Raw genomic sequence first — 15,557 nt, forward strand, 5'->3', positions numbered from 1 at the left:
AGAGGAGACAATTTCATGGAGAGGTGGCCTAATCAAGACTCCCAAGTGGAACCTCTCAGTTCAGAGGCCCTGAATACCACTTGCTGTTCCCTTGACATCTTGCTTCTGGGCTCCACAGAAGCCTTTAAACTAGCCGTTGTGCAAAACAGGGTGATAGGCTTATGGACCCACTATGCTGGGATTTTACAGGGGTTGTCATAGTAGTGTGATGGCCTACTTGTGGCATCAAACTTCTTGTGACATGACCCCAGTCCCTTGGTCCAACTGTCAGTTGGTCAGAACATTGCTCTCACCAGACCAGAAAGACTAGAGGAGACCGAACCAGTAAGTTCTCCTTGGTTTACCCACATTTCGCAGTTTTCATTTTTACTATTATAAAGAGATTGAGGGGGGAGAGGGAGAGATGAAGAGAATATTAGAGATCTTATTGGTAGCATAGTAGTAAGGATGATGGCCCTAATGATCAGAAGGGCATTTTGACAGAGATCACATTGTTTTTGTATGGTTGAAATATAACATACAGGGCCAAAGGAAAGGAAGCCAGAGATCGGAGGGGAATTGATAGTAGGAAATTGAGGCCTTGAACATATGAAGAATGGGCTGCCGCTCCTTTGTTTAATATCTGCAGAGAGGCACCCTGCTGGCCCCTATGGGGCTGCAAGGCTATGGTAGAAATATTTCAGCTGAGTAAACACATAAGAAGAAAAAATAAATGGAGATGATTGGTTGGAAATTGAAACAGGATTGCTCCATCTCCCATAATTCCAGGGGACACAATGATTTTGATGGACATTGATTCTGAAGAGAGGAATTAATCATAAAACATAATTTTTTTTTGGAACGAGTCGAAGATTTCATTATGCTCTCAGACTTCTTGTTGGGATAAGAATTTAATGTACAGTATCTTGTTTCTTTAGTGTGTTGCCAACTGTCCTTTTAACAAATAAGACAAAGGCAAGGAACAAAACTAACTTCTGGAATTTGCTGCCACAAAAAGTGAAGATGGCTACCAGTTTGATGGTTTTAGAAGGAGAGGAGACAATTTCATGGAGATGTGGCCTATCAATGGCTATTAATCAAGACTGCCAGGTGGAACCTCTTGGTTCAGAGGCCCCTGAATAGCACTTGCTCTGTTGCCTTGATATCTTCTAGGTTCCAGAGAAGACTTTGACTAGTCATGGTGCAAAATAGGGTGCTAGTCTAATGGACCCACTATGCTGGGATTTTGCAGGTGTTGTCCTGGTAGTATGATGGCCTAGACCAGCCATTATCAACCACTGTGCCATGGCACGTTGGTGTGCTGTGAATGGTCCCCAGGTGTGCCATGGGAATTTGGGAGAGCGTCATTTATTAGTAGGGACATTGAGGATGTGAGTGCTCCCCCTTGGCAGCCCAGTGTGCCTTGTCAATTGGCAAAAAACCGATGGTGTGCCTTGACCATTTTAGTTCCTTGCCAGTGTCCCATGAGATGAAAAATGTTGAAAATCACTGGCCTAGACTGGCCTGGACCCACTGTGTTGTAATTTAGCAGTGGTTGTCATGGTAGTGTGATGGTCTACTTGTGACATCACACTCTGACATCATAGTCCCTTGGTTCAACTGTCAGTTGGTCAGAACATTGCTCTCACCAGACCAGAAAGACTGGACGAGACCAAACCAGTAAGTCCTTCTTGGTTTACCCACATTTCGCAGTTTTCATTTTTACTATTATAAAGAGATTGAGGGGGGAGAGGGAGAGATGAAGAGAATATTAGAGATCTTATTGGTTATTGTAGCATAGTAGTAATGATGATGGCCCTAATGATCAGAAGGGCATTTTGACAGGGATCACATTGTTTTTGTACTGATTGAAATATAACATTCAGGGCCAAAGGAAAGGAAGCCAGAGATTGGAGGGGAACTGATAGTAGGAAATTGAGGCCTTGATCATATGAAGAATGGGCTGCCGCTCCTTTGTTTAATATCTGCAGAGAGGCACCCTGCTGGCCCCTATGGGGCTGCAAGGCTATGGTAGAAATATTTCAGCTGAGTAAACACATAAGAAGAAAAAATAAATGGAGATGATTGGTTGGAAATTGGAACAGGATTGCTCCATCCCCCATAATTCCAGGTGACACAATGATTTTGATGGACATTGGTTCTGAAGAGAGGAATTAATCACAAAACATAATTTTTTTTTTTTTTGGAACGAGTCAAAGATTTCATTATGCTCCCAGACTTCTTGTTGGGATAAGAATTTAATGTACAGTATCTTGTTATTAGTGTGTTGCCAACTGTCCTTATGAATAAAACAAATGAAACAAAGACAAAGACAAGAAACAAAATTAACTTCTGGAATTTGCTGCCACAAAAAGTGGAGATGGCTACCAGTTTGATGGTTTTAGAAGGAGAGGAGACAATTTCATGGAGATGTGGCCTATCAATGGCTATTAATCAAGACTGCCAGGTGGAACCTCTTGGTTCAGAGGCCCCTGAATAGCACTTGCTCTGCTGCCTTGATATCTTCTAGGTTCCAGAGAAGACTTTGACTAGTCATGGTGCAAAATAGGGTGCTAGTCTAATGGACCCACTATGTTGGGATTTTGCAGGTGTTGTCCTGGTAGTATGATGGCCTAGACCAGCCATTATCAACCACTGTGCCATGGCACACTGGTGTGCTGTGAATGGTCCCCAGGTGCGCCATGGGAATTTGGGAGAGGGTCATTTATTAGTAGGGACATTGAGGATGTGAGCGCTTGGCAGCCCAGTGTGCTTTGTCAATTGGCAAAAAACAGATGGTGTGCCTTGACCATTTTAGTTCCTTGCCAGTGTGCCATGAGATGAAAAACATTGAAAATCACTGGCCTAGACCCACTGTGTTGTAATTTAGCAGTGGTTGTCATGGTAGTGTGATGGTCTTCTTGTGACATCACACTCTGACATCATAGTCCCTTGGTTCAACTGTCAGTTGGTTGGTCAGTTGGTCAGTTGGTCAGAACATTGCTCTCACCAGACCAGAAAGATTAAACCACACAAAACCAGTAAGTCTTTCTTGGTTTACCTTTATTTCGCAGTTTTCATTTTTACTATTATAAAGAGATTGAGAGGGGAAGAGGGAGGGATGAAGACAGTATTAGAGCTCTTATTGGTTATTGTAGCGTATTAGTAATAATGATGGTTCAAATGGTCAGGGGTGCATTTTGGCATGGATCTCATTCTTTTCTTCCTGTCTATACTAATTGAAAGATGATAACATACAGAAACTTTCAATTTCTTAATGGTTTCTGTGTCACTGTTTCCTTTGGAGGAGAGAGCACAGGAGGTGTTGTGGCATTTCAGTTTTATTTGCTTTATCCACAAATCCTGTTATGTACCTGAAAGGGAGAAATAAACTATTTCCCCCCCCAATAGTTTACCATCAAAATGGGTGGGGGGCTGTCTTAAATTTGCAAGTGCTGCCTAAGAGGCCACTGAATGCTGCTTGCTGTTGCCTTGACTCCTTGCTTCAGGGCTCCACAGAAGCCTTTGACTAGTCACTGTGCAAAACAGCATGCTAGACTAATGGACCCACTCTGTTGGGATGACTTTAAAAGGAGAGGGGACAATTTCAAGAGGAGGCCTATCAATGGCTATTAATCAGATCTCCCAAGTGGAACCTCTCGGTTCAGAGGCCACTGAATCGCACTTGTGGTTGCCTTGATACCTTGTTTCTGGGCTCCCCAGAAGCCTTTGACTAATCACTGTGCAAAACAGCGTGCTAGACTAATGGACCCACTATGGGCCTAATCCTATCCAATTTTCCAGCACCGATGCAGCTGCAATGCAACCCCAAGGTAAGGGAACAAATGTTACCATACCTTGAGGAGGCCTCTGTGACTGCCTTCCCAATAAAAGAAGCAGTGCATACACCATTGCCACAGCAGCACCGGCACTGGAAAATTGGTTAGGATTGGGCAGCGTGATGGCCTTCTTGTGACATCACATTCTGATGGCCTTCTTGTGACATCACACTCTGACATCACTGTCCCTTGGTTCAACTGTCAGTAGGTCAGAACATTGCTCTCACCAGACTGGAAAGACTAGACCAGATCAAACCAGCAATTCTTTCTTGGTTAACCTTCATTTTGCATTTTTCATTTTTACTATTATAAAAGAGATGTAGAGCGGAAGAGGAAGGGGTGAAGAGAGCATTAGAGATTGGTTATTGTCGCATAGAAGTAATAACAATGGTTCTAACGATCAGGAGTACATTTTGGCAAGAATTTCATTCTTTTCCTCCTGTCTATGCTGATTGAAAGATAACATACAGAAACATCTAAGAATGATTTCTTAATGGCTTCTGTGTTCTGAATCTCTCTGATATTTCAGGCAACCTTAGGAAGTCGTCTCCTGGCAGCCAGGGGAGAGTTATCTGAAAAGTGATGCTCAAGACCAGATTAAACTTTTCAAGGTAGTCAAACTTTTCCTTTGTGGGCATCTTCCAAATTCCATCAGGTGAGGCAAGGAGGTGGTGAAAGAAGCTTTTCTTCTGCACTGTGATAGGCTCCCCACTTTCTTGAGCAACGAGAAAATTTGATTGCAAACTTGCTCTCGCTCAGTGTCCTTTGGAGGAGAGAGCTCAGGAGATGTTGTGGCATTTCAGATGCATTCGCTTTATCCACAAATCCTTTTAAGTACCTGAAAGGGAGATGTGGATTTCCCCCCCCCCAATAGTTTACCATCAAAATGGGGGGGGGTCTGTCTCAAATTTTCAAGCGCTACCTTCTGGTATCACAACTCAAGACTTCATTGCTGTTGCCTAAGATTCACTTGTGTTCTACAGCTTTGCATGGGTGTTGGGACATATTTGGCCTCCTCATTCCCCATGTTCCCCAGACAGTGTATCACTCTGAGGTGTTATCAGACATACTGTTGAAGTGTGATGCGTCTCTCAGCCCTAAGCAATGGAGATGCTTGTGTGAGGAATCTCTTCTGAAGAGCACTTCTCATCTGATTTTTGTCTCAGGACGTTAACACAAGCTCTGGGTGGCCAGCAAGCCCAGCGAAAGAAGAAGTTGCCAGTTCCATGGTTTACCTTCTCCCTATTGCTCTGTTCTAGGTGTGAGCCATCTTGAATCCTGCCTCTGTCAAAGGAATTCAAGGATTGTCTTTGTAGTGTCAGAGAGTAGCAGTTTGAAGAAGGATAAAGCCCTTGGAGAGAAGGTGGAGTACCTCAAGACATGAGGGATGCAAACATCATCACACTATACAAGAACAAAGGCAACAGGGGTGACTGCAACAACTACCGTGGCATTTCTCTCCTTAGCATTGTAGGAAAGCTGTTTGCCCGAGTTCCACTGAAGAGGCTCCAGGTACTTGCAGAGAGCGTCTACCCAGAATCGCAGTGCGGATTCCGAGCCAACAGGTCCACCACTGATATGGTATTCTCCCTTAGACAACTGCAGGAGAAATGCAGGGAACGACGACAGCCACTCTTTATAGACTTCATAGATCTCACAAAGGCATTTGACCTGCTCAGCAGGGACAGCCTCTTCAAGATTCTCCCCAAGGTCGGATGTCCACCCAGGCTCTTCAGCATCATCAGATCTTTCCACAAGGACATGAAGGGCACTGTTGTCTTCGATGGCTCCACATCAGACCCCTTTGACAACCAAAGCGGAGTGAAGCAGGGCTGTGTTCTCGTGCCAACCTTGTTTGGGATTTTCTTTGCTGTCCTTCTGAAGCATGCCTTTGGAACTGCAAAAGAAGGCATCTATCTCCGGACCAGATCAGACGAAAAGCTCTTCAACCTCTCCAGACTGAGAGCAAAGTCCAAAGTCCAGCTGAAATGTCTGCGTGACTTCCTCTTTGCCGATGCAGCTGTCACCGCCCACTCTGCCAAAGATCTCCAGCAGCTCATGAACTGTTTTAGCAAGGCCTGCCAAGACTTTGGACTGACAATCAGCCTGAAGAAAACACAGGTCATGGTTCAGGATGTGGGCTCACCTCCCTGCATTGCAATCTCTGCGCATGAACTGGAGGTTGTCCATGACTTTGTGTACCTTGGCTCAACGATCTCCGACACTCTTTCTCTCGATACCGAGCTAAACAAACGCATCGGTAAAGCAGCTACCACATTTTCCAGACTCACAAAAAGAGTCTGGTCCAACAAGAAGCTGACAGAACATACCAAGATCGAGGTCTACAGAGCTTGCATACTGAGTACACTTCTGTACTACAGCAAGTCATGGACTCTTCGCTCACAACAGGAGAGGAAACTGAAAGCTTTCCACATGCGCTGCCTCTGACACATCTTCGGCATCACCTGGCAGGACAAAGTTCCAAACAACACAGTCCTGGAATGAGCTGGAATCCCTAGCATGTATGCACTACTGAAACAGAGATGCCTGCGTTGCCTCGGTCATGTCGTGAGAATGGATGATGGCTGGATCCCAAAGGATCTCCTCTATGGAGAACTCATGCAAGGAAAGCGCCCTACAGGTAGACCACAGCTGCGATACAAGGACATCTGCAAGAGGGATCTGAAGGCCTTAGGAGTGGAACTCAACAGATGGGAAACCCTGGCCTCTGAGTGGCCTGTTTGGAGGCAGGCTGTGCAGCATGGCCTTTCCCAGTTTGAAGAGAACTTGGCCAACAGGCTGAGGCTAAGAGGCAAAGAAGGAAGGCCCATAGCCAGGGAGACAGACCAGGGACAGACTGCACTTGCTCCCAGCATGGAAGGGATTGTCACTCCCGAATCAGCCTTTTCAGCCACACTAGACGCTGTTCCAGAACCACCATTCAGAGCGCGATACCATAGTCTTCTGAGACTGAAGGTTGCCAACTAAAGCCCTTGTAGAATCAACACAAGATGAGATAAGGTTCAGAAGACAATCCAAAGAAGAGGATCTTTTACAAGGTGATGGTTGAAACTATCTGTACAATGAAATGCTGAAACCCATTGGCTCTGGGGCCACTTTTAGAGGTGGGTTGGAGTCTCCCATCAGATAGAGGTGGTTGTGGAAGAAGAAGAAAAATTTTAGGGAGAGAAGGTAAGGATGATGACTATTGATTGTATTTTATATTCCACAGCACCACCCTGTAGGAGAGAAGACCCAGGATCAGATTAAAGTCCAGTGAAGCCAAGCTTGAAATTGCAGCCATCGGAAGACAGCATGCAGCCATCGGTAACAAAATTGCTGAATTTGATTTCAAGAACATTAAACAGATACTGTAGAGCAGTAATTCCTGTTCTGAGGAGTTCTCACTGACAAACAGCCAGTGAATTGTGACACGTGGAGGAAAGAAAAGTGGGGGGGGGGGCTGGATGAACCCTATTGGACTTCATTTAGCACCGGGACCCACTTTTTAGAAAGAGAATCTGTTGGGACCTACCAGAAGTGATGTCATGACCGGAAGTGACATCATCAAGCAGGCAAATTTTTAGCCATCTTAGGGCCCCAATCCTATCCAATTTTCCAGTGCCAGTGTAGCCATGCCAATGGGGTGTGCATTTCATCCTGTGGTGGGAAGGCAGTCACAGAGGCCTCTTCAGGGTATGGGAACATTTGTTCCCTTACCTTGGGGCTGCATAGCAGCTACACTGGTGCTGGAAAGTTGGATAGGATTGGGCTCTTAGGCTGCAATCCTACCTACACTTACCCAGGAGTATGTCCCATTGACTATCATTGTTAAAAACATGTACAGAGTAACTTGTTAAAAGTACAGGTCTGTAATGTTTCCCCAAATGTAGTTACATATCATGGTAGCATCAAGACTAATATGTTAAAAATAAAATATTGAAATGAATGGGGACCCAGCTGAAATTGGCTCACGACCTAGTGGGTCCTGACCCGCAGTTTGAGAAACACTAAACTAGCACCCGGATCACTGTTCCTCCTCACACAATGTCCTCTTTTCCCTTCCTTCCAGCCTTCTGTTGAATGGGAACAGAGCTTGTACTCCTCTGATTGATTCTAAGGATGCCCCTTCCCATTCTCTCAAGACCTGATGGTGACTTTAACCAGGACTGTGTTTTTAACTGCAAAAAACACTCTGGCTGGCCAGGGGGCATTGTGTGCTCCAGACAGAGAAGGAAGAGACTAAGAAAAGTGGAAAGACGACAGCTTCCTTTTTGGGACATTCAGCATTCTACAGGACCCAATGACAGAACACCTTGTGGGAACTGACAAGGTAAGCGCACAGAGGAGAAGGCATAGCAAATGTGCCTTCCATTCCAAGCAGAGAAGGAAAAGCCTCCCCAGGGACTATTCCCCTTCAGCCGCATGTGGAAATGGAAATCTATGGACATGGGTTATTAAGATATTCAAAGAGAAGGGTCCAACCTCACCTTCTGGTCCTTCTGATCTTGTGTGGGACTGTGGAGAGGGCTGGCCACTTTTTAGCCCTTACTTACCACTGTTATCTGTATAGAAACCGGGGACTCTGTGCATGCCGTTTACCCATTGAAGACAATAGAAGCTTCTTTTTTTTTTTTTCTAGGACAAGGAACATGCACAGGGAGGCCCTGATAAAAACTGCAACAGAAGTTAGGCTTAAAACCTCCCTCACCTTTCACTGCAACCCTTATCTGGATTGTCCTCAGGCCACATGGTATTTATCCATGTGGATACCAATATGTAGGGGCCAATAAAATGATCAAAGTCATGCCTGTTTGGGTCCAGGTAGCAATGTCCTGACTCCCAAAATCCCAACTGTGCCATAGAACAAATATGGCCCATTCTGAGAAGAATTCACAGCCAGAAGGCAAGTACAGAAGGAGACATTATCATTTGTTCTGGGAACCCCAGCACACAACCCTGACCCATCAAAATCCACCTCCTCCACTTCTCTGGTGACCCCCCCAAGCTCCTTTTCTAAATTAAAGTTTAGAAAAGCATAAGTAATTATTCTCTTCAATTCTCTTCTCCCCAGGTGACATTATATAAAAAGACATTGATGAAAAAGAAGAAGGAGATATGAGCCAACATCCAGAAGCTGACTGCCATACCTCAGATCTTCCAGCTGGAGTAATACGAAGTCTACCATCTAGCAAGTAGGCAATTAGGATTTCCTTAATTCAGGGAAAAATTGGGAGTTCCCACAGCCTAGACTTGGCAAGCTCAGACTCTGTTCTTCCTCTGTCCAAGAAACCAATTCTCCCCATAAGGAAAAAAAAAACTATAAAGAACATTGAATGAACTGGAGGACAACTGAAAAAAATAGGGAGAAATTCAGAAAAAGGTAGAAAAAGTAAAACAGAATACAGTGACAGAGAGAAAAGGGCAAATGGGGAGAAAAACACACAGGGTTTTGGAAATATAAAATGGAAGAAATAGAGAAAGAAAGAGGCCATGTCAAAACTTGCAGGAGAGAAAGGAAGAAAAAATTAATTCAAGTGAGTTAGAAGGTGGGAAATTAAGGCCTTGGTCATATGAAAAATGGGTAAAAATGCTGCTCTTTTGCTTAATGCCTGATGAAAGGCATCCTGCTGGCCCCTATGGGGCTGCAAGGCTGTGGTAAAAAGATTTCAATTAAATTAGTGAAATAGTTCACTAAATAAACACATAATAAAGAGGAATAAAGGGAAGCAGATTGTAGAAAATTGAATCAGGGTTGATACAGTGGCAATCTGTGGTCAACTTGAACTTGAACATGTGAGAAAGAATAAAAGAGGGGGAGGTGGTGGGAAGTTGAAACAGGACTGAAGAAGGAAAGGGGGAAAAGAGCTAAGCAGTGGGGAGCAGAAGCAAAATTGAAGAAGGAACGAGACAAAAAGAGAAATGAGAGAGAAGTAAGCAGTAGCCAAATGGAGCCTGATAATGTAAAAAGAAAGGACAAGACAAAGGGGAGCTAACAGGTGGGAAAGGAAAAAAAAAGAATAAGATCCAGGTGAGCAGTGGCCAAGGAGAGCCTAATAAAGTAAGAAAGAAAAGAAGGAATAAAAGAGAGCTAAGCATGGATGTATGCTGCATATAATGCAAGAAGGAATAAAGTACAGCTCAGTGTAGCTAACGGACCCTGAAAACATAGGGTGAAAGGGAGGAAAGGCAAGAGCTCAGTGGTAAGGAAAAAAGAGTCACATAGATAGATAGATATAGTCACAGCTGTATGACTATCAGAGCCTGATAATGCAAGAAAGACCAAAAAAATAGAGACTAAGGGAAGGGGGAAAAGAGAATAATTCACAGGTCAGGAATGGCCAAACTGAGCTTCGTAACTAAGAAAAGAAATGAAGGAACAAAAGAGACCTCATTGTGTCCACACTGAGCTTGATAATGTAGGGCAAAAAGGCAGAAGAACTCAATGATGGAAAAGAAAAATGGAATAAGATCTGGGTAAGTGGTGGTCAGTTTTGTCCTGGTAATGTCAGAATGAAAGGAAGAAATAAAAGAGAGCTTAGTGTGCCCAAACTGAGCCTGTGGGAAAGAAACGAGGAAGAGCTCAGTGGGAAAGGAATAAGAAGTGGCCAAAATGAGACAGATAATGCAAGATAGAAAAGAGAGAACCAGGAGTGGTCTAATGATGTAAAAAAGTGATAAATAGGCCCAATTAGCCTAATATGAGAAACAATAAAGGAATAGAAGGGAGTTCAGTGTGGATAAAATGGAACCTGATAATGTAGGAAAAAATGGATCAATATTGGAAAGCTCTACAGGAAATAAAAGAAGAAAACAGAGGTAACTGGAGGCACATCTGGTGGTAATGGGTGATAACATGAGCCTGGTAAATGTAAGGGGAAAAGAAAGCCGTAAAATAAAGCATCGTGCTGCCACATTCTGCTTGAGAAAGGAAGTAAGAAACAGAAGAGAGCAAAGTGTGATCCGAGCCTGATAGTGTAAGGACAAAGTTGGAATAAGGAAAGGCTTATTAGGGCGCAATCCTAACCCCTTCAGTCAGTGCTCTCCAGCACTGAATAAGGGCAATGCAGCTCTGAGGTCAGGGAACAAACATTCCCTTACTTTGAGGAGGCCTCCGTGAGTGCCTCCCAACTGCAGGATGCAGCGCATGTCCCATTGGCACTGCTATGCTAGTGCTGGAAAGCATAAGGGGTTAGGATTGTGCCCTTAGAAAGTTTAAAAAAAAAAAAAGGAGTAACACAATCATATGTACTGAACAAATATAGCCTGATAATGTAAGATAGAAAAGATGGAATACAAGTAGTGGCCAAATTGAGCCTGATAAGGTGCCAGAATGATATTGAAAATAAAAGAATAAGGGAGAGGCCAAGGATAAAAGGAATAAGACACAAGAATGTACAGGTCCGATGGAAGCTGCAACGTCTGAGAAAGAAAAGAAGGAACACTAAAGAGGCACAGGTACGTCTTAGCAGAATAGAGCCTGATAATACAAAAGAGTAAAAAAGAGTTAAGTGCAGTGATGTAGACCTCCTGATTTTAGAAATGGGCTATGTCAGAATGCCAGTGCAAGGGAGGGCACCAGGATGCAGGTCTTGTTATCTGGTGTGCTCCCTGGGGCATTTGGTGGGCCGCTGTGAGATACAGGAAGCTGGACTAGATGGGCCTGTGGCCTGATCCAGCGGGGCTGTTCTTATTTCAGTCTGGATAACATGGGGAAAATATGGGAAAAGGAAATAAAGGCTAAGAGAGAGTAAGTGGTGGCCCAGTAACCCTGACAATTAAGAAAGAAAAAGCAGAATAAAAGGGACCCCCGTGTGGCCAAGTAGAGCTTGATATGGTAAAAAGAAGCAATAAGAGTGAGGTCACTGTGGCCAGCTTGATAATGTTGGCAAATAAAGGAGGAATAATGCAGAGCTCAGTGGGGAAGGAAAACAAGGCATAAGATACAGGTAAGTGGTGGCCAAACTGAGCCTGATAGTGTTAGAAAGAAATTAAGGAATTAAAGCAAGATAAGTGGTAGCCACACTGAACCATGTAGACTAGGAGGGAAAAATATGGGACAAGCCAGTATTGGCAATTAATAAAAAGGAATAAGACAAAGATAAGTGGTGGCAAAATGAGCCTGATAATGTAATCCAGAAAAGGGAGAATAAAAGATAGCTACGTTAGACCAACTTGAGCAGGGTAACCTAGGGCAGAGGTTCATAAACTATGAGCGGTGGCTCCCTGGGAAGCCATGGGAACTTGCAAAGAGAGCAACTGAATACCTATGAAAAACCTGAAACCAGGTTCCTTTGGTATTGGGGTTGCTGTCCCAGGGACCAGAACTTGCCTCAGGGCACTGACACAGGCCCCTTTCCTCAAGTGTGCCAGGCTTCATACCACCCCCAGGGCAAGGGCTGGTCACTGTCCCTTTCCTGACACTACGCCAGGTACCGGCTCCTGACTCTGCCAGTGATTGCTGCAGGAGCGATCCACCTCTCCAGTACTGGACCAAGGTGAGGAAACAGAATCTCAGATCAGCTGACCAGCCCACTTCCACTGTCACTGCAAGAAAAGAAAGCCCGATAGTTTCTGAACACTCTCAGAGTCCCACAAAACCAATGAGTGGGGAAAACTAATGAAATTAATTGACTTCAACATTCCTGGTGCTCTAACAGCTATCCTCGACTCATATCATCTCACCAACCAATTCTGGAGCTCTCCACACACTACCAAAGCCAGGACCCTCTGACCAATCTCTCAAATCATGCTGCTATGAAAGCAATGTAGGGAGCATTAATATGTTGGCACTCTGACCTGTAACTCGTAGAGGTAGTGCCCCCTTCCTGGGAAGGATCTGGTGGAATTTGGGCCATGGCTGCTGTCCCAGGGACCTGGACTTCCGTCTGGGCTCTGGCGCAGCCCCGTCTCCTCCTGTACACCGGGATCCCTTCCTTTCCCATGTCCAGGGCAGTTCCCTCACCCTTCCCTGATCACCGAACCTGCTCTTGGAAAGTCCTGAAGCTCTATAACCAGTTCTTCCTCTCGGTTTGGCCTCTTGACCCTGAATGAGGCTTCTGACAGGGTACGAACACGTACCCACCCATCTGTTTACAATCTCTATCGCTCCTATATCCCAGGAAAATGTGGCAGGATAAATAATGTGTTCTATGATTGTGAAATAATAATATATGAACCCTGTGTAATGATTCCCCTTGTTCCCCATATAGGCAATGCCCCCTCCTGGGAAGAACCTGATTGCATGGGGTTTGGGTCTCACTCCCATGAACAAGCAAATGGCTTTGGCTTTTAGTGCAAAGCCACTTCCTAATTTGGACTAGGCCGCTTTCCTCCCCCTGGACTAGGACTGTTCACTCCCCATATGCTGACCAGTTCACTCTGCTTGCTCTAGGTCTGTTCTGGAGCTCCGTCCTCAGTCCTCCTTTCAAATCAGCCACCTAGCCCTTTTCCAGCATGGGTGCCAGATGAAAGAGACCCATAGTTTCTGACCGTACCCTCAGTTCTAAGCCCCACAAAGACTTGAGTTAGGAGAACTAATGAGTTGGAAGTTCCTAGTAGGGGTAGTAATGCCTCAAGGGAAGAACCTGGTTGTGTTGGGGTCGGGGCTGCTGTCCCAGGGACCTGGACTTGCCTCTAGGCTCTGGTGCAGCCCTCTCTCCAACTGTGTGCTGGGATTCCAACCTTCGCCTTGTCCACGACAGATGGCTCTGCCTTCCTCTGCCCTGGTCACTGAACTGGCTCTTGGACAGACCTGGAGCTCTATAACTGGTTCATTCTCTCAGTTGGAATGCCTGACCCTTTAGGAGGCTGTCAACAAGCCAACAAAACCCAACCAACCAACCATTACGCATCTTTATCACTCTTATGCCCCAGAAAATCAGGAACAGGGAAAATCATGTGTTATATTACGGTGAAATAATAGTCAGTCCTGGGACAGACCTGGAGCTCTATAACCAGTGCCTCCTATCCATTTGACCGCCTGACCCTTTCTGAGGCTATCAGCAAGCTACCAAAACCCACTTACCCATTTCAAATCTCTATCAATTCTATGTATGCCCCAGGAAACCAATGGCAGGATAAATCATGTGTTCTATTATGGTAAAATAATAATATATTAATTCCGTGAAATGATTTCATTTGTTCCTGATACAAGCAGCGCTCCCTCTTGAGGAATAACTTGACTGCATTGGGGAACGGGTCCCACTCCCTGGAACAAACACTCGGCTCTGGCCTTTAATGCAAACCCACTTCTTAATTTGGGCTTGGCCATTATACTCCCCCTGGACTGGGACTTTTCACCCTCCATATGCTGACCTGTTTGCTGTGCTTGCTCCAGGCCAGTTCTGGAGCTCATTCCTCAATCCTCCTTGCAAATCAGCCTCCTAGCCCTTTTTCAGAGTTGGTGCCAGATGGCAAATCCACATAGTTCCTGACCGCTCCCCCAGCCCCGCAAAAGCCCCGCATTGGTCGGGAGAACCAATGTGCTGGAAAGCTCTCCTGCTCCTCGCAGCGACTGTAACCCCTCAAGGAAAGGACCTGGTCGCCTTGGGGTCTGGGCGGCTGTCCCAGGGACCTGGCATGGCCTCTGGGCTCTGGCGCAGCCCCCTCTCCCGCTGTGCGCCGGGATTCCTTCCTTCCCCTTGGCCAGGACAGATAGCTTAACCTTCCTGGGCCCTGGTCACTGAATCGGCTCTTGGACGGTCCTGGAGCTCTTTAACCGGTGCCTCCTCTCCATTTGACCGCCTGATCCTTTCTGAGGCTATCAATAAGCTACCCAAACCCGTTTTGCATCTTTCTCACTTCTGTGTATGCTGCAGGAAACCAATGGCAGAATAAATCATGTGTTATATTATGGTGAAATATTAATATAGTTATCATGTGAAATGATTTCTCTTGTTCCTGATATTGGCAGCTTCCCCTCCTGTGGAATAACCTGATTGCATTGGGGTCCGGGTCCCACTCCCTGGAGCAAACACTTGGCTCTGGCCTTTACTAAAAACCCACTTCTTATTTTGGGCTTGGCCATTATATCCCCCTTGGACTGGGACTGTTTACTCCCCATATGCTGAGAATAAGAGAAATCACTTCACATGATTACTATATTATTTTTTCACCATATTATAACACATGATTTATCCTGTCATTGGTTTCCTGGGGCTTACATAAAAGTGAGCAAGATGTGAAACGGGCAGGTGGGTTTTGGTAGGTTTATGATTGCCTCTGAAAGGGTCAGGCGGTCAAACGGAGAGGACGAACCAGTTATAGAGCTCCAGGACTGTCCAAGAGCAGGTTCAGTGACTAGGGCCCAGGAAGGTTAAGCCATCTGTCCTGGCCAAGGGTAAGGAACAAATCCCAGCGCACAGCAGGAGAGGGGGCTGCGCCAGAGCCCAGACGCAAGTCCAGCTCCCTGAGACAGCAGCCCCGACCCCAACTCGACCAGGTCCTTCCATTGACGGGTTCCTGCCACTGCGAGGAACAGGAGACCTTTCCAACACATTAGTTCTCCCTGCCCATGGGCTTAGCCATCTGGCACCAACTCAGAAAAAGGGCTAGGAGGCTGATTTGCAAGGAAGATTGAGGAATGAGCTCCAGAACTGACCGAGAACAAGCACAGCCTATACATGTGCAGTTCCGTGTGCAATGTTCAATGTACATGGAAAAACTACATAGTTTCAGACCACTCCCTCAGTCCTCAGCCCCACAAAAGTCCTGGGTTGGGAGAACTAAAGTGTTGGA

General features: G+C 45.5%; 1 protein-coding gene across 1 annotated transcript in view; it reads left to right on the forward strand.

The window, feature by feature from the left end:
* Nucleotides 1-13,141, forward strand: part of LOC136652396 (olfactory receptor 10A4-like) — a 30,717-nt gene extending 17,576 nt beyond the window's left edge. The window contains exon 2 of the mRNA XM_066629334.1: nt 13,031-13,141. Coding sequence (XP_066485431.1) covers nt 13,031-13,141 — 111 coding nt within the window. The remainder of the gene's footprint in view (nt 1-13,030) is intronic.
* Nucleotides 13,142-15,557: the final 2,416 nt, after the last annotated feature.

The sequence above is a fragment of the Tiliqua scincoides genome, chromosome 5, assembly GCF_035046505.1.
Source record: "Tiliqua scincoides isolate rTilSci1 chromosome 5, rTilSci1.hap2, whole genome shotgun sequence".
Taxonomy (NCBI): Eukaryota; Metazoa; Chordata; class Lepidosauria; order Squamata; family Scincidae; genus Tiliqua; species Tiliqua scincoides.